Source organism: Gracilinanus agilis, chromosome 2, assembly GCF_016433145.1.
Source record: "Gracilinanus agilis isolate LMUSP501 chromosome 2, AgileGrace, whole genome shotgun sequence".
Classification (NCBI taxonomy): Eukaryota; Metazoa; Chordata; class Mammalia; order Didelphimorphia; family Didelphidae; genus Gracilinanus; species Gracilinanus agilis.
In genome coordinates this window covers 542261749-542282409 of record NC_058131.1, presented here as the reverse complement: position 1 = coordinate 542282409, position 20661 = coordinate 542261749, and the positions used below count along the sequence as shown (strand labels likewise).

The 20661-nt window shown below is 33.9% G+C and overlaps 1 protein-coding gene across 1 annotated transcript in view; it reads right to left on the bottom strand.

The window, feature by feature from the left end:
• Positions 1 to 20576, bottom strand: part of FAM214A (family with sequence similarity 214 member A) — a 104785-nt gene extending 84209 nt beyond the window's left edge. Inside the window, exon 1 of the mRNA XM_044665158.1 lies at positions 20345 to 20576. Coding sequence (XP_044521093.1) covers positions 20345 to 20360 — 16 coding nt within the window. The 5' untranslated portion in view covers positions 20361 to 20576. The remainder of the gene's footprint in view (positions 1 to 20344) is intronic.
• Positions 20577 to 20661: the final 85 nt, after the last annotated feature.

The following is a 20661-nucleotide window of genomic DNA, read 5'->3' as shown; positions in this document are numbered from 1 at the left end:
AAAATACTACAAATGAAGGCATTAAAAAAGTAGTAAAACTTAGATTAAATACAATCAACTACAGTGGTACTATTTTGTTAAATTTAAAGCACAATCTTCCTTCTAACAAACAGTAAATTACAAAAGTGTTGCATAAACTATTAGTCTTGTTCTTCTGTGTCTTTTTTGAAGATTTGTTCTAAAGGAATAAGCTTTGTTCTCTTTATTATTTTATTTATGTTTGTTGGCTTTATTCAAACAAAATATATCAATAAAAATAATTTCCTGTTCACTTTAGTATTAGTTTTACAATTCAGAAAGAATTGGGTCTGAATTTTTACCATGAAATAAGTCAATATGACTGCTTATTAGCCTAGCTAGTTAGACTATGTGCTGTAAAATCCTCTAAAGATTATACAAATTCATTCTTGGAGAAAGTTACAACCTCCCTGAGCCTCAGTTAGCTCATCTCTAAAATGAGAAGTTTTAATTAAATGGCCTTTTTGGTTCCTTCTAGCTCTTCATGTATAATCCTGTTTTATTTTACAAGTACTTAATAAGTTTGATTCAGAGTACAATTTAAAAAGCCTTAAACATTGCTTCAATTTTGAAGAGTAAAAGAATAGGCTTTTCCATTAATCCACTGATGTTATTCACTTTTCATTTTCCAATGATGTTAGAAGAATAATACTGGTAGACAAATTCAATACTGAATCCATATTTATTTGCCACCCTATCTACGTATAAGTCAATCATACTACTAATAAGGCAAACAATTCTTATTATACATTTCAGTAGATTTAAATGAGTGTACAGTCATGTTTCAGTCAAAGTAACCAATATAAAATAAGAGGCTAAAATACTAGCTGTTCATTCTTTGTATATGAAAAGATCCTATACTTCAGTAACAAAACAAAACTATTTCAAAAAACGAATTCATAAATAGCATCTAATAGAAATCTGATTTTCTAATGTTCTGACCTACAGAAGACTCTGACAACACTATGCATAACCGATATTAGATTGTTAGTTTGAACTTGTTTATAAAATCTTAAGTCATGGAATAAAAAAGATAATGTACTATACTATTTTCGACATCATTAGTATTATTCAAAATGACAAGGGTTATAATCTAAGAGTAAGGACTATATGTCTTGTACGGTGCCTAGTGCACACTGTTTAAATTCAAGAAGTGTTAACAATAACTAGTAAGAATGAACTTTTTTTTTTTTAAAACCCTTACCTTCCCTCTTGGAGTCAATACTGAATATTGGCTCCAAGGCAGAAGAGTGGTAAGGGCTAGGCAATGGGGGTGGTCAAGTGACTTGCCCAGGGTCACACAGCTGGGAAGCATCTGAGGACAGATTTGAACCTAGGACCTCCAGTCTCTAGGCCTGGCTCTCAATCCACTGAGCTACCCAGCTGCCCCCAAGAATGAACTTTTAATATCTTATACTTTAATATTTCTTTATGACATAATTTTCTTTAGAAAGTATTCAGTTTTATTATTAAGGACTTTCCCCCCTTAAAAAACATTGTTTTTAGCTATCTATCTCTATTATTCAGCATGATATACTGCTGATGCTCATAAAAGTTAATAATGCTATCATGCTGTCCTTCCAGGTCAGCTAGATTGAACTTTTTTACTAAAGAGATTTTGCACAGATAAAGTATACTAACAGAAAAGCACATAAAGGCACAATCAGTGGGAAGAATCAGGGAGGGCTCCCTTTATAAAAGTAGAGTTTAAACTGAAAACAAGATATTTTAAGAGATGGAGGTGTGGAGAGAGTGGATTCCAGGAATGGAGGAACAGCCTAAACAATGGGAGACAGTCAATAGTGTGTCCAGTGTGAGGAACAGTAAGTAAGCTAGTCTATCGGAACTGTATTATACATTAAGGATAATAAGGCCTAAAAATAGGGTAGAGCTGGGTGGAATAGAGCTTTAATTGCCAACTATAAGAGTTTGTATTTGACCTTGAAGTATTAGGAGTTAGTAGAATTTATTTACTAAGGGATTGACATGATCACACAGTGCTTTAGGACTATTCCTTTGTCAGCAGCTGCAGGTAGGGAGGGAGAATTAGAGCACAGGTTTATAACCTGGAATGCATAGACCCCCAAAGATTCCAAGCTATATTTCAGCACATCTGTAAACTTGGATGGGGGGAAAACAATCTTCATTACAATATAGTTAGTTTCCTTTGTAATCCTATATGTTTTATTTTGGGCATATAAAAATAAAATTCTGAGACAAGGTCCACTAATATCACTAAATGACCCAAAGTAAGAATACCTGAACCAGAGACTGGGAAAACAAGCAAGAGGTTACTGCAATAGGGCAAATAAGAGGTGAAAAGGACTTAAACCATGGACATGGTGATATGAGTACAGAAAAGAAGATCTCTTGCATAGAGATATGCAAGTAAAATCAACAAGACGGCAATTGATTAAATACATAAGATGAGAGAGGAGAGCATGACTCTAAGGTTGTGGACTTGGTAAGAATGACCATTTATTTGACAAAAACAGAAATTCAGAGGAAGCCAACAGTCTAAGGGAGAATGACGCTGATTCTGAGTTTGAGATACCTAAAAAGAAATTGAGGAGCTCAGAAGAGACTAGGGATGGATATATTAGATCTGGGATTCATCTGCATAAAAATCATAATTAAGTCCATGAGAGCTGGCTGGATCATTAAGAGAGGGGAGAGGAGAGGAGAAAGTCTTTGGGGATGCACCCATGGTACAATATGGATGATGACCTAGTAAAAGATATGAAATATGAATAGTTATATAGGTAGGAGAAGAACTAAGAGTAGCATCACAGAGAACAAAGGACTTTGTTGAATATTCCAAATACAAGAGTATGCCATTAATCTAATTTAATTTTTTTTGGTCAGTGACCCCCTATTTTTTTTAAGTTCCTCAAGCTACTTCACTGGGGTTTCTGGTTTGTTTGGAAAGTAACAGAAAAAGTTATAGAGATAGGTAATGGGGACATTTATAGAGGGTCTTAAAAATTAAACAAAAAATTTTGGTAAGGTTTTTCCAAAACAAAGAAGTGATATAATAAAAAGTATGTTATCAATAAAACCAAAAAAATCTCAGCACAAAATAATTTAGATAGTTATATAGTAACTTTATAGTGTAAAAAGACCTGAATAATGGCATAGTATAGTCAATGGGTCTTATAGTGCTAGGGGGGAAGACTGTATGGGACCAAAACGGTTCAATCTCAATATCATGGAAGTAGAATAAAATCTACCCCTACCTTTCTGACTTTGGGAAAATTAAGTGAAAAGAAGAAAGAAAATAAGATACAAAAAAGGGAAAAGAAGAAAATAAGCATGGAAAAGGATAGACACATTCTGGTGTAGTGTTCACAGAAGTTGGAGATCAAAAGTTTTTTAAATTGCCAAGAAAAGAATCAAAGGATTGAACTAACTGACACAATTAAATGTACATTAGCAGGGCAGCTAGGTGGCTTAGAGGATAAATTGCTAAGTCTAGGGACTAGAGGTCCTACGTTCAGTTCTGGCCTCACACTTCCAAGCTGTGAGATCTTAGCATGTCACTTAGTACTAATTGCTTAGTCCTTCCTGCTCTTTTGCCTTTTGCCCTGGAATCAATACTTAGTATTAATTGAAAGATGGAATTTAAGGGTTTTTTTAAAGTACATTATCCTGTGAATCAGGAAACCAGTTTCAGCTGTCCCTGGAGAACATTACTTAACCTGTTTCCTCATCTGAAAAGATGAGGGATAAGGGGGTAGGGTGCATTATTTCTTCTTTGAAGCCTTACTTTAAGATTCTGGTCTCTAGCATAAGTCATCATCAGCAAAGAGTAGTGGCCAAAGGAGAAATGATAGGAGAAGAAAAAAGCCTACCAAAACCAAAAGCCAAGAGAAGTACCAAATAATCTTTAGAATTACTTTAACATTCTTTTATCATTTTGAATGGAGGATTAAAAAATGTTACTGTAAAATTATACATAACATTTTGAATATCGAAGAGCTTACAACATGAATGACTCAATATCCCCTACAACGTAAATAATTTTATTTACTAATTTTCCTAAAATCCTCCACTTTATAGACCCTATCTACCTAAACTACTGAGCAGTCTCTTAATGACAAGTGACTGTGTTACCTAAGGAGTTTAAGTTTTTGAAACTTCCAAATCTATAATATATTTATATAGAGAAAAGGTAGGAGACTATGGTATCTTTTCCCCAATATTAAGTTTATATCTTAGTATGTAAGCACTACTAAGTCCAATAATTGCATATCAATATTTGGATGTAGTTCAGAGTACTGGGATAATCTCTAAATCCTCAAGTGCTTTTGCCCTGATTATTGGGAAAATTGCCCTTATAACAGTTCATTTAGCTACAGAATTGCCAACAGTCCTCAGATCTGAATTTCAGGAGACAGTATAGAGAAAGGTAGCATTCTGTAGAGAGCCTTGACCCCTGGAATTAATTTCCTCTTTTGATGCAACAAAGCTTTAGCTTATATTTCAGAATACAGGTTGAAATCCACTCCATGTTCTATTCTGCTAGATGAAGTCAGGTTTCCTATGTAATTTAAAGAGTAAAAAGTTGAGATTTTCTTTGGTATTTGTTTTATAAAAAGTATATACTACTTATCTTGGGGTTTTTGTAATTTTGAATAAGCATCCTGAAAAAATTTACTATCTTCATCTTCATTATCTTACTGAAAAGTCCTAAGTAATGTTATATGGAAATTTATGAATATGAATATGTGAACACTCTAATATTCTCTCAGAGTTGGAGACTCTCAGGATGGAAATGAATACCATCACTAATATCCGCAACTGTATGAATAAATGCCTTAAAAATAAGAGAAAATAAACTTCTCTATCAAAATTTTCATATGGCATTTGTGATGTTAGCTTATCCTATGGAGATCATAACAATTTTTAATTTCTCTATCCAAGAAGGTTATCTCTATTTAACAGCTTTACATAAAAGATGCAAGTCAAATATTTTAAAACTACTAGGGGAGGAGGCAGCTGGGTAGCTCAGTGGATTGAGAGCCAGGCCTAGAGACGGGAGGTCCTAGGTTGAAATCTGGCCTCAGACACTTCCTAGCTGTGTGACCCTGGGAAGAGTCACTTGACCCCCATTGCCTACCCTTACCACTCTTCCACCTATAAGTCAATACACAGAAGTTAAGGGTTTAAAATAAAATAAAATAAAAAACTAAAAAAAAAAAACTACCAGGGGAGACTACTCTATAATTCCTATATTACTTTTTTTACAAAAAGTGATTTACTATTAATTTCCTTCTTGAGTGATTGCTTATCTTTGTATATATGTATTGAACATGAAGTAGACCTGTACACTCAAGTGAAATTATCCTTTGAGAGCTTGGAGAAAGTTTCAAAATTTTTAAACATTAAAAGTTGCAAGATGTTTACTACCTTATCCCTCTGCTAAAGATTTTAGAAAATGATTTTATTGTGGAGAATAATCTACAAAATTCTGTGGATGACAATATCATTGAACATGAGCAATTTGAAATTTTTTATAATACAAAATAAATATACCCATTTCAGAAAATATAAAATTTGAATTCTCAAAAATCAATGAGAATTGTTAAAATAATAGCCACAATTAGGAAGCTGAATAGATACTTAAATCACAAACAAATCATACAATTCATAAATATTTTAAAAGCACCTACTATGAACAAGGCACAAAGATGAAAAATCACATAATCCCTTTCCTCCTTGAGTTAATAACGTCATAGGTGTTAAAGGAATTGTGGCACATATAAGATAACATAAAGTAGGATATAATATGAGGGCAAATGGAAAATCAATATAAAATGCTCTCAGAAAAGTTAAGGAAGGAGAGAATACATTTAGCTCAATGGAAGAGAGAAAAAAAATCAAAGAAGGGTTTTAAGGAGGTGACTCCCACAAAGTAAAGAAAGACTGTTTAAAGTGAGAATGAGGAGTAACTGATAAGACTTGTGTAAATGGTTAGACATTAAGTTGCCTAGTTTATCCAGAATGCAGAGGCATGAAGAGAAATGTGAATTAAAGTTGTGTTCTAAATGTTTGTAAATCAATTGCATGAAATTAGAAAAAATATTTTTCTCATAGTAACAATCTTATAAATGATAATTAAGGACTTCTGGGTTAAGATAGCTGCAGAGTAGAAGCAGGCTCTTAACTCTCCTAACTGAGCAATACATGATACCTCAAAAGGACACAAAAACCAAATCCAGATGAACGCAGGGACCCCACGATAGAGTGCAGCACTGAAGGTATGTGGGATTTGGGCAATTCCACACTATAAGGGGGAGAAATAGCTCTCACTAAAACAGGAACTGATCAATCTGCAACCCCCTCCCCACAGTCCCAGAGCCAGCACACAAGAGTTAGAGCAAGCGTGGGGCATTCACTAAGTCACTAAGTTCTTGGCAACTAACTGGGGTCACCAGGGGCTTGCTCCTGAAAGCAGCAAGAATTAAGACCCCAAGAGTCTAAAGAACGCAAACTTTGAACTCAGACCTTGAGCTTGGTCCTTGGGTGTAGACCTAGAGTGGAGGGGTGACAGACTGTGGAAGCAGTGCACTTAGACTCCTAAAGGAGCCTTGGGCAGGAGCAACCAAGGGGATCACCAGGAGGTTTGACCCTGAGAACAACTAGACTTGAGACACCAGGAGCCTAAAGAGCGCAAACCTTAGGCTCGAGGATAAAGCTGAGAGGAGCAGCACTGCACTGTGACTCAGGCAAAAACTGCTCCACAGCTCGAAACACAGAGAGTATGGCTGCCTCCCCAGACTTCTGACTGAGAAAGAAAAACAGCATAATAATAATGGCAAGCAATGCCCAAGAGCTACCCAAGAGAAAGAACAAGAAAGCTTTAACACTTGATAACTTTTACACAGAAAAAATCCAGACAATAGAGCAGACAGCAGAGAAGGGTAAACAAGTAATCACAGCCAAACCTTCTAAAAAATGAAAATTGCTCACAAGCTCTTGAAGAGTTCAAATCTGAGATCATGAAAAAGATGGAAGAGATTTGGCAAGAAAAGTGGGAAATAGCTCAAAAGGAAATTAACGGGTTAAGAGACAAAAAATCCCAATTAGAGAAAGATGCCCCAAAATCAAAACAAAATGATAAGCAAATTAGAGACCCAAACTAAATAGCAGGAAATCATGAAAAACAGGATAGACCAGATCAAAAAGGAAAATCAAAAGATTATAGCAGAAAACCAGTCTCTAAAGAGCAAAATTGGGCAAGTAGAAGCCAAGACAGTAAGAACTAATAAAGGAAGTCAAAAGAATGACAAAATAGAAATAAACATGAAATATTTCACTGAGAAAATGACAGATCAAGAAAACAGGTCTAGAAGAAACAATTTGAGAATCATTGGTCTTCCTGAAAAATCAGAAATTAATAGAAATTTGGACACCATACTACAAGAAATTATCCAAGAAAACTGCCCTGATATTCTTCAACAAGAGGGCAAAATAGACATTGAAAGGATCCATAGATCACCCTCTACACTAAACCCTCAAAAGTCACCCCCCAGGAATATAATTGCCAAATTCCAAAGTTTCCAAGTTAAGAAAAAAATATTACAAGAAGCCAGAAAGAGACAATTCAGATATCAAGGACCACCAATCAGGATTACATAGGATCTGGAAGCCTCCACACTAAAAGACTTCAAGGCATTGGAATATGACATTCAGAAAGGCAAGAGACTTGGGTCTACAACCAAGGATCACCTACCCATCAAAACTGACTATATACTTCCAGGGGAAAGTATGGGCATTCAACAAGATAGAAGATTTCCAAGTATTTGCAAAGAAGAGATCAGAACTAAATGGAAAGTATGATATCCAAAAACAAAAATCAAGAGAAACATGAAAAGGTAAATAAGAAAGAGAGGGGAAAGAAAGAAAACTCTTATTTTTAAATTTGCTTCTTTAATCGCTTCAATTAGATCAAATTATTTGTATTTCTATACGGAGAAATGTTATGTGTAATTCTCAAAAATTATATTCTCTTATAGTAATTAGAAGAATTATTCATAGGGAGAGGTTGGAGTACTAAATGGTTTAAGATGATACAGAAAAAAAGGAGGGGGGAATAGAAGATGGCACCAAGAGAAACTTGAAGGAATAAGAAAACTAAGATAATCTATACCACACAAAGAGGGCATGGGAAAGGGAGGGGATGAATACTATTATAAGAAGGAGAGGAAGATAGCATTAATAAGAAATACTTAAACCTTAATCTCAGTGGAATTAATCCTGAGAGGGAAGAGTAGCTATATCCATTGGGATATTCAGAAGGGATAAACCAAAAGGGGAAATGGGATGGGGAGTTCAAAAAGGGAGGGGAAGAGAGGGAGGAGGGAATTCATTGGCCTTAAAAATAATGAGAGGGGAACAAAAAGGGAGGGGTAGAAAGGGAAGTAAACTAAGGGAGGAGATAAGGGGGACTAACTTAAAACAAACCACTGGTTTAAAAGGAAATAGTGCAAGAAGAAAGGGCAGAACTAGGAGAGGATATCAAAATGTTTGGGAATACACAGCTGATAATTATAACTCTGAATGTGAATGGGATGAACTCACCCATAAAACAGAAGCAAATAGAGTGGATTAGAAACCAAAATCCTACCATATGTTGTCTACAAGAAACACACATGAGGCAGGTAGATATACAAAGAGTAAAAATAAAAGGCTGGAGCAAAATCTATTGGGCTTCAACTGAAAAAAGAAGACAGGAATTGCAATCATGATTTCTGACAAAGCCAAAGTAAAAATAGATCTGATTAAAAGAGATAGGGAAGGTAATTACATCCTGATAAAAGGCATTATAGACAAGGAGGATGTTGTATTCAACTTGTATGCACCAAATAGTACCAAATTTCTAAAGGAGAAACTGGCAGAGCTCAAGGAAGAAATAGATAGTAAAACTTTACTAGTGGGAGACCTAAACCTTCCTCCATCAGATATAGATAAATCAAACCAAAAAATAAATAAGAAAGAGATGAGAGGTGAATGAAATCCTAGAAAAATTAGAGTTAATAGATATGTGAAGAAAAATAAATAGGGACAAAAAGGAATACACCTTCTTTTCAGCTGCACATTGTACATTCACAAAGACTGACCATGTACTAGGGCATAGAAACATGGCAACAAATGCAAAAAAGCAGAAATAATAAATGTAACCTTTTCAGATCATAATGCAATAAAAATATTAATTAGTAAGGGCACATGGACAGGCAAATCAAAAATTAATTGAGAATTAAATAATATGATTCTCCAAAATCAGTTAAAGAACAAATCATAGAAACAAAATTAAAAATTTCATTGAAGAGAATGACAATGATGAGACATCCTATCAAAATCTATGGGATGCAGCTAAAGCAGTACTCGGGGAAATTTATATCTTTGAGTGCATATGTTAACAAAAAAGGGAGGGCAAGGATCAAAAAATTGGGCATGCAAATCAAAAAACTGGAAAGGGAACAAATTAAAAATCCCCAGTTAAAAATTAAGTTAGAGATTATAAAAATTAAAGAATTCAATAAAATTAAAAGTAAAAGAACTATTGAATTATTAAGACTAGAAGCTGGAACTTTGAAAAAACAAATAAAATTGACTGGTCAACAAAACAAATAAAAAAGTACTGGTCAATCTAATTAAAAAAGGAAAAAAGAAAACCAAATTAACAGTATCAAAGATGAAAAAGAAAACCTCATCACTAATGAAGTGAAAATCAAGGCAATTACAAACTATTTTGTCCAATTATATGGCAATAAATATAGTAATCTAGGTGATATGAATGAACATTTACAAAAATATAAATTTCCTAGATTAACAGTAGAAGAAATAGAATACTTAAATAATCCACTATCAGAAAAAGAAATTGAACAAGCCATCAAAGAACTCCCTAAGAAAAATTCCCCAGGACCAGATGGATTCACAAGTGAATTCTATCAAACCTTCAAAGAACAACTAATCCCAATACTATTCAAATTATTTGACATAATAAGCAAGAAGGAGTTCTACCAAACTCCTTTTATGACACAAATATGGTACTGATCCCAAAGCCAGGTAGAACAAAAACAGAGAAAGAAAACTACAGACCAATCTCCTTAATGAACATAGATGCAAAAATCTTAAACAGAATACTAGCAAAAAGACTACAGCAAGTGATAACAAGGGTTATTCATTATGATCAGGTGGGATTTATACCATGAATACAAGGATGGTTCAGTATTAGGAAAACCATTCACATAACTGACCATATCAACAAGCAAACCAACAAAAAAATCACATGATTATTTCAATAGATGCTGAAAAAGCCTTTGACACAATACAACACCCATTCCTACTGAAAACACTAGAAAGTATAGGAATAGAAAGGCCTTTCCTAAAAATAATAAATGGTATATATTTAAAACCATCAACAAACATCTGCAATGGGAATAAATTAGAAGCATTCCCAATAAGATCAGGAGTGAAACAAGGATGCCCACTGTCATGTCTATTATTTAACCTTGTACTAGAAACACTAGCTGTAACAATTAGAGAAGAAAAAGAAATTAAAAGTATTAAAATAGGCAGTGAGGAGACCAAGCTATATCACTCTTTACAGATGACATGAAGGTCTATTTAAAAAAATCCTAGAGAATCAACTAAAAAGTTAGTGGAAATAATAAACAACTTTAGCAAAGTTGCAGGATACAAAATAAATGCACATAAATCATCAACATTTCTATATATTTCCAACTCATCGCAGCAGCAAGAGTTAGAAAGAGAAATTCCTTTTTAAATCACCTTAGACAATATAAAATACTTAGAAATCTATCTGCCAAGACAAACACAGGAATTATACGAACACAACCATGAAACCCTTTCCACACAATTAAAACTAGATCTAAACAATTGGAAAAACATTGATTGATCATGGGTAGGACAAGCTAACATAATAAGAATGTCCATTCTACACAAATTAATTTACTTATTTAGTGCTATACCTATCAAACTACCAAAAAACTTTTTTACTGAATTAGAAAAAACTATAACAAAGTTCAAGTGGAAGAACAAAAGACCAAGAATATCAAGGGAAATAATGAAAAAAAAATATGAAGGAAGGTGGCCTAGCAGTACCAGATCTTAAACTGTACAATAAAGCAGTAGTCATCGAAATGATATGGTACTGGTTAAGAGACAGAAGGGAGGATCAGTGGAATAGACTTGGGGTAAGCAACCTCAGCAAGACAAGTCTATGATAAACCCAAAGAACACAGCTTTTGGGACAAAAATCCACTATTTGACAAAAACTGCTGGGAAAACTGGAAAACAATATGTGCGAAATTGGGTCTAGATCAACATCTCACACCCTATACCAAGAATAATTCAGAATGGGTGAATGACTTAAATATAAAGAAGGAAACTATAAGTAAATTAGGTGAGCACAGAATAATATACTTGTCAGATCTCTGGGAAAGATTTTAAAACCAAGCAAGAGTTACAAAAAATATCAAAATGTATTTAGGTAAAGAAATCAAAAGTATCAATGAGCACATGAGAAAGTGTTCCAAATCTCTAATAATTAGAGAAATGCAAATCAAAACAACTCTGAGGTATCACCTCATACCTAGCAGATTGGCTAAAATGAAAGAAGGGGAGAGTAATGAATGCTGGAGGGGATGTGGCAAAATTGGGACATTAATGCATTGCTGGTGGAGTTGTGAACTGATCCAACCATTCTGGATGGCAATTTGGAACTATGCTCAAAGGGCTAAAAAAAATGCCTGCCCTTTGATCCAGCCATACCATTGCTGGGTTTGTACCCCAAAGAGACCATAAATAAACAGACTTGTATGAAAATATTTATAGCCTCACTTTTCATGGTGGCAAAGAACTGGAAAAGGAGGGTATGTCCTTCAATCGGGGATAGGCTAGACAAATTGTGGTATATGCTGGTGATGGAATACTACTGTGCTCAAAGGAATAATAAACTAGAGGAATTCCAGGTGAACTGGAAAGACCTCCAGGAACTGATGCAGAGTGAAAGGAGCAGAGCCAGAAGAACACTGTACACAGAGACTGATATACTATGGTAAAATTGAATGTAATGGACTTCTGTACCAGCAGCAATGCAATGACACAGGACAGTTCTGAGGGATTTATGGTAAAGAACGCTACCCACATTCAGAGGAAGGACTGCAGGAGAGGAAACATATAAGAACAATAATTGCTTGAACGCAAGGGTTTAGGTGAACATGATTGGGGATGTGGACTCGAAACTACCACACCAATGCAACTACCAACAATTTGGAAATAGGTCTTGATCAATGACAGGTTAAAACCAGTGGAAATGTGCATCGGCCATGGGTGGGGAGAGTGCGGGGGGTGAAGGGGAAAGTGGGAGCATGAATCATATAACCATGTTAAAAATGAATATTAATAAATGCTTTAAAAATATCAAAATGTAAAATAAATTTTGATTACATTAAACTAAAAAGTTTTTTTTACAAACAAAACCAATGCTGCCAAAATTAGAAGGGAAGCAACAAATTGGGAAAAAAAATCTTTATAACAAAAAACTCAGACAAAGGTCTAATTACTCAAATTTATAAGGAGCTAAATCAATTGTACAAAAAAAATCAAGCCATTCCCCAATTCATAAATGGGCAAGGGACATGGATAGACAATTTTCAGATAAAGAAATCAAAACTATCAACAAGTACATGAAAAGGTGTTCTAAATGTCTAATAATTAGAGAAATGCAAATCAAAACAACTCTGAGGTACTACCTCACACCTAGCAGATTAGCTAACATGACAGCAAAGGAAAATGGTGACTATTGGAGGGGGTGTGGCAAAATTGAGACATTAATGAATTGCTGGTAGAGTTGTGAATTGATCCAACCATTCTGGATGGCAATTTGGAACTATGCCCAAAGGGCATCAAAAGATTATCTGCCTTTTGATCCAGCCATAGCACTGCTTGGTTCATACCCCAAAGAGATCATAAGGAAAAAGACTTGTACAAAAATATTTATAGCCTCGCTCTTTGTGATGGAAAAAAATTGGAAAATGAGGAAATGTCCTTCGATTGGGGAATGGCTGAACAAATTATGGTATCTGTTGGTGATGGAATACTATTATGCTCAAAAGGAATAATGAACTGGAGAAAGTCCATGTGAACTGGAATGACCTCCAAGAATTGATGCAGAGTGAAAGGGGCAGATCCAGGAGAACATTGTACAGAGACTGATACACTGTGGTAGAATCGAACATAATGGACTTCTCTACTAGGCAATACAAGGATCCAGAGCAAGGTTGAGGGACTTATGAGAAAGAAAACTAGCCACATTCAGAGAAAGAACTGTGGGAGTAGAAACACAGAAGAAAAACAACTGCTTGTATCACATGGGCTGATGGGATTATTGGGGATGTAGACACTAAATGATAACTCTAGTCCAACTATCAATAATATGGAATTAGATCTTAATCAATGATACATGTAAAACCCAGTGGAGGAGCAGCTGGATAGCTCAGTGGATTGAGAGCCAGGCATAGAGGCGGGAGGTCCTAGGATCAAATCTGGCCTCAGACACTTACCAGCTGTGTGACCCTGGGTAAGTCACTTGACCCCCATTGCCTACGCTTACCACTCTTCTGCCTTGGAGTCAAGGGTTTAAAAAAACAAAACAAAACAAAACAAAAAAAGAACAGTGAAATTGTGCATCAGCTAAAGGGGGGAGAGGGAAAGAACATGAAACATGTAACTATGGGAAAATATTCAAAATTTAAATTTAAATTAAAAAAAGATAATTAAGCCTACAAAACCCATGATGAGTTAAAATATAGTACTAGACTGTGGTCTGGGTTTTCTGAATAGATTAACTGTCATCCTACTATAGTTACTAACACCTTCATCACCAAAATAATCTTTAATTCATTTTGAACATATTTTGTACATGTTATCCCCTCTGTATAATAAATGCTCCTTGAAGGCAAGACCAGTTTCATTTTTATCTTTGTATCATCGTCGCCAAATATAGTGCATGGAATATAATAGGTATATAATAAATGACTTTTGAATGAATGATTAATATAGGCCCAACCTCAGGCAAAATTTATTATTCTTACCTCCCTTTCCACATCATAGTTCCATTCTGACTTTCCCCTCTCCGTAAATGTCCATGATCCATATTACCTATACAAGCTACCTTAAGGACTGTGGCCCTCTACTCATGTTACGCATTTCATGCCACACAATCATTTATCTTTCCTCTAGTCATCAAAATTCCTTTTTTTTTTTTTTCAATCTAGCTAGTCTTACCTAATTGCTTAAAAATTTTTATTTAATCACTTCATTCCAAGGAACAAATAATTGTTTAGCTTTTTCTATTCCTGGCATTTTTTAAAAGATATTTTTTAGTCCAAATGAATCTTTAATTAATTAGTAGTATAAAAAATTACAACTTCTTTAATTCTTCTACTTCTGAGACCATAGGATCTCTAAATGCTTTCAGGTTAGTTTGATATTAATTCCCAAGAGGCTGGAAAGTGAGAGAAGGATGACTTTGATAGGTGAAAGATAAGGATAAAGGCAGTGGTGGTTATGGTTATGGTGGTTATTTGGGTAAACTCTAAGTTGGTAATGCTGACACCAAGCATATTTCAACTACAACTCCTATTTCAACCTACTTAATAGGTCTAAATTCTGCTTTTAGTACTTATAGCCTTATGTGACCATGGACAAAATTCTCTGAGCCTTAGTTACCTGATTTGAAAATTGGGAATGATAATACCTATCCTATATACCCTACAGGGTTGAGAATTAAATGAGATTCTATGTATAAGATGCTCTGTAAATCATAAAATACTATATAAATGTTGGTTATTAATCTTATTGCTTAATTAGCACCATTAGATCTATTTTACGCATATGTATAGTAAAGCACAAAGATGCTAATATAACTTGAACTGTGTTACTAATTATTAGTGGTAAAGCTGAGAACAGAAGCTATGACTACTAACTCTACCCATTATATTCACTTAATACCTCTCTCATTTTTATTGGTATTCCTTCATTTAAAGTATTCAAGTTTTTAATATTTTAAAATAGAAATGACTCCAGAAAGTTCTCTTACCCATCTTAGTTAAATTTAATTTCAAATCTATATATATAATTTTACAATAGTATTTTAACACAAAGTATTTCCTAAATGGAGAGAGAAATGTGAGTTGTTTACTCAGAGATTATTAGGTGTCTTTGTTGATTCTTTGTGGAAATTTATTCTAATGCCCTCATCATGCTCCAGAAATATTTTTACAGAAACCATTTTGTTTAAGCTTATTAAGAAAAGTTTAAAAATCAATGCATTTGGCTTCAAACCACTCTTCTTTTTCCTTCCAGTTTACTAAATGCAGTTAAGATGTAGAACTACTGTCAAAATGGATTAGGTTTCTCAGTTAGGCAGGAAGTATGTTTTTTACATAACAATTCACTCAACAAAATTGCAAAATTCTTATCAGATGACTTATATGATAATATATGGAGAATGGAAAAAGCAATAACTAGGCATTAAGTACCCATATTTTACTTAAGTAACAAACTGTTGATGCTTTGGCTTTTTTATAGTCTACCTCAACTATAATTAGTTCTAAGGACAAATTAAAGTTTTTTCCTAAATAAAAAAAAAAAGCAAAAGTTATGTCAATATTAAAATCAAACCACATAAAACTGGATGGTTTAATCTATAAATTTTATAATCCTTAGACTCAAGAGGGAAAATAATATATATCCACAGACAGAGAGATACATGAGATTGACAGGAGAAGAGTAAATAACCAAATTTTTTAATGCTTGATTCTAGCTTCCCTTCCTTCTTTTTTATAATGCCACAATGAAAAGACCCCTTGATTTTTCTCAATGGGGAAAGCTAGTTTTTTAGTAATCTCTACGTACATTAGAGTCTCAATTCTCTTATCACCTTCTCCTCGGTTCCCCAATTATCTTTTATCCTCATCTTTCAAAGAAATGACAGTTTTCATCCTACTAGATCCCTTTCTTCTTACTAGGTGACAGGCCAAAACATCATCCAGGGACCATCTTTGTCAATCTCTTAAGTATTTGAATGACAGAAGATACACTGAGCCAATGATTATTTGACAGAGGCTGATATGACAAGAGCCATCAATGCAAATGGATAATAGACCAACACAGACAATTTTTGACATATGGGCAGAAGAGTGACTATACAAGACATTTCTATTGTTACCCAGCCATTTCCTAAGTGATCAGCCTCATGTGAAATGGCAGGATTTTTCTACCCATATTTCTCAAATATTCTTATTTTGCATTAATGTTTGGCCTAAGCCCTTTATCTATCCTCTACTTAATTTTCAACTCTAAGTGGAGGTAATTCCAATATATTAGTAGAATTATTTGTAAATTTATTTAAAAAGCTGTCCTAATTTGTCTAACTCACTTTTATTTTTCTCTTTCTTTTGGTATTTCTATTGTTCTATCCTATAAAAAAATTATGGTTAGACAATTTAACCATTATTAATTAACCCTGTGTAATTTTTCTTTCTACTCATCATTTCTTTCCTCCTATTTCTGTTACTTCAACTCACTGGGAGGTATTGGGGTTCATTTATTGTCTGTATCAAAGGAAAACAATTAGCAGCTTCATGTTATTGTTTCAAATAATTTAGTTATTTTTCCACTGGGTTATACCAAGACCTGCCTTTTATTATAGGCCACAAACAATATTCTCATTTGCATTTAATCCATTTCATTTGTTTGCTTAATTTCATATGAATTATATATTTCAGGATAAGCTTAGTCAGTCCTTTCAAAGGAAAACAACCTCTAACAAAGATAAATTGTATACTATTTCAAAACCTAAGATGTAAGTTTAAAAGAAATATGCTAATTGTTCTTGTCTTTTGTGGACATTGATAATTATGCTGCATATATTGAAGTATGCACCAACTATATTGTTATACTACATACTTAACTGGTATTTTTGAAAAAATGTTTTAAATTAAAAAGTAAATCTTTTATCATTCTAAATAACCTTTGTAGACAATAACACCTAAGTCCTATCAAGAATAGGCGATTTCCACAAATATGCATATTTTTGTGCAGAGAGTTTAATCAGAAATCAGTAAGGCATTAGAAAATATTTTAAATTTCTTATAGGCAGAGACTCATGTTTGATATTTGCTATATCCCTGAGAAAATTGAACTGTACTAAATACAAAGTAGGCATTTAATAAATGCTTTATGATTGATTCACTAAGGGGAACAAAATTATGCCTATATATTCTGAAATGTATGACAGAACCATATTCCTTATTTAACCTCATTTGTCTAGCCTCCAAGCCTTTAGTGGCCACCATTTAAAAAACTTAACATCTCCACATATATTCTGCATCAAAATCTACATTTGCCATATTCTATACATGGCATCAAAAAACACAAAGAAACTAAAACAATATGAGAAAACTATTATACAGAAATCAATTTTATCCAAAATCAATCATTTTTTTACAGCTTTAAGAATTTCTCAGCAATATCCTTTACTCAGAAAGCTATGAATGACCAGAGTTCTTTACTATAAATTTTCAGGAACGAGAATCAAATGACTTGATTATTTTCTATTCTATGTATCTACTAGCACATAAAAACATTTGTCATGTCTTACTAATATGTGTTTTCATGTGAATGGTGATATCCACTAAAGCCATCCTCGGTTGTGATGCAGTGACCTTTGGTACTCAAAGTTTATACCAAAAGTGTACAATCTCTGGCAGATCCTACTAAATTGTAAAGACCACAAATGAGAACTTTTCAATGGTCTGTAGAGCAGGACTGGCCCTTCAAGGATAAACATGTTTGGAAAGGCTATCCAGCAGAACAATTTTTTTTTTTTTACTATAGCAATACATTATGGGTTGCAGGCCACAAGGTGACCCATGGCTAACCCAAGAGCAGTCCAAACCAGATTGAAATGTAACAAAATAAAATTCCATTTTCAAGTCAAATATGTGGCCCACAAGTTTAGTAGTATCCATTTCTACTTGAGTTTGACACCACAGTTGTAGATCACTCACACACATGAAATCATGGATTCATGAAGCAATGACAATTGAACACTGCAGATTGCCTAAAATACATGAAATGGTTGGTTGGTAGGCTAACACCTACCAATAGTACTTCCTATTATAATCAATGTACTACTTTGTTTTCTAAATCCAAACTGACTTAAGTCTACTATTGATTTTCATGCAGTTAAATTATCACCATAAACAATAACAACTCTGTAGGATACAAATAAAAATCACTAAATAAAACAAAGGGGCCTTCCAAACTGCCAAAATAGATTATCATGAAATCTATATATCATAAGTTGTGACTGTTTATGAGAACAACTTTACTCACTCTTGTTTTAAACATAATTTTCCAGCAAACTTATTTATGTTTTCTCAGGCTATAGTGGGCTATAGTTGAAGCCCACAGAAGCAACCACACCAGCAACAATGATCAAGGACAACTGACAAGGAAGACTAAGAAAAACAACAAAAAAAGCATACACAAGAACTCAAAACACCCAGCAGCCTGGGGGCCACTTAGTATAAGGGCAAATATACTTAAAACACTCAATGCCTCATTGAGGTCATGGCCATATTACAGTCAAGCATAAAAATTGGTATTAATCATGATTAGGAATCAATAAAATACTAAATTATAATCAGTAAAGCAAGAAAATGGGTAGTATCTATAATCAATTTAATCCAAAATTATTAAAATAGAGAGTGGCATTTAACCAGATAAGATTTAGTTATCTGGAAAACTCACAATGGAGGTCAAATCATTCTCCAATGTTGATGATAATAGATAAAGGAAGCATTATTGTAATCTACTAATGTATATTGCCTGAAGGTGCTTTAGTATCACAAAATAACATAAAAACACTATATATGCAATTTCACATTTCTTCACTGTAAATTCTGAAGCTACATGTCAAGGTAGGAGATTTAATAATCATGAGGCCTTAGGGACTGGCTACATCAATCTTCCTAAGGAAACAATAGTAGTCAGTAATCTTAAACAGAAAATATCATGTTCCTCTTGGATATCATTTTTTACTAAAATAGAGACTACAGTCAGGTATTACATTTTAAATTACTATAATAATAATCACCTAAAAGTAAATTTTAACAAAAAAGGTAAATATTGACTGATTTATTTGATTATTACACATTATTAAAAGGAAAAATTTTGTAAGTGAAAAATAAACTTCTTACTACATATATAGAGCATCTAAATTACATCATAATAATTCAGGATACTTAAAAGTCTGCATGACCTAAAGAGTAAAGAATAGCAAAAACCAAGCCTTAACATAATCATAAATTTACAAACAACTAAATAATTTTTTTGAAAATTAAAAAAAATCAAAAGCCAATTTGCTTCCAGGATAACTGCTGATTTTTTTAGAATTAAACAAATCTGCCTAAATTTTAAGTTTTATAAAAAGTAGTCTTTGTTATATACAAAAGCAAAAAAATAAAATTCTAATTGTGAGTTTCTTGAAAAGCACTACCTAAACATTAATGTCATAATTCCATTAAAACAGGTTAATGAAGGAAGTCATCAATTTAACTCTAGGGGTGCTGGTGGAGATTTTTCATCTATCAAAATTACACAATATGAAACAATATTGTATTCTAGATTCAACAAGGGGGGAGGGGAGAGGGAGAGAGAAAAAGAGAGTGTGTAAGTGTGAGTGAGTATGTTAGGAGGTTGTTTGTAATGAGGGGCTAGAGGGCCTGAAAGGGGTTTCCCTCCTCCTGGACAGCAGGTAGAAGTATAAATTAAAAGTATGATGCAATAATGCTATCATCTGGAACATTCTACTTTATCAAATTTAAGACTACCATGCAATATCTTCACAATTAAATATGGATTTATGTTTGCAAAAATGTTCCATAGCTCTAAGAAATGAACACGATTCCAAGTTGTAGTGAAATTACCTTGAAGACCATTCTGTTGTGACTGGCATGTTTTATGTTATCACTACAACAGTACTCTTAAAGCTTGAATTTTAAATAACCTCAAAAGTGTTTTTACAGATGTTTCACCCATCTTTGAGATTCTAACTGCCCTCACCAAAGGTTTTGTGTATGTGCATTTCTCCATCTCATCAGCTGCAACAGAAAAAGATACAGGAATCGCACTTTTAATACAGGAATAAAGATCCTTCCACAGAATGAGGTTAACACTTCTAAAATTAGGAATGAAAAAAAAATCCCTTCTTAAATAAATCATTTACCTCGGTCTGGCTTCATTTTCGCGTTCAATTCCCTGCCAGGATTCTCGGAAAGATACTCTTGTGGGTCTTTTCTTCTACAGGATCGCTACTGCAGCTCCTAATTAGATTTTAAAAGGGGGGGGGGGGGGGGAGGAAGGAGAAAGATAATGAAATTAATCTGGTACTGTAAAACATGAACCTTGCAAGAAAACTACTGTTAGCAGTTAGGCCTCTTCCTGGCACTCATTGTGGTGACAGCAGCAGCGGTAGGTCTGAAAAAAGCAAAACTCCCTGCACCGCCTCCACCCCCCCTTCTCCCCTCCCCCAACGAGTGCCCC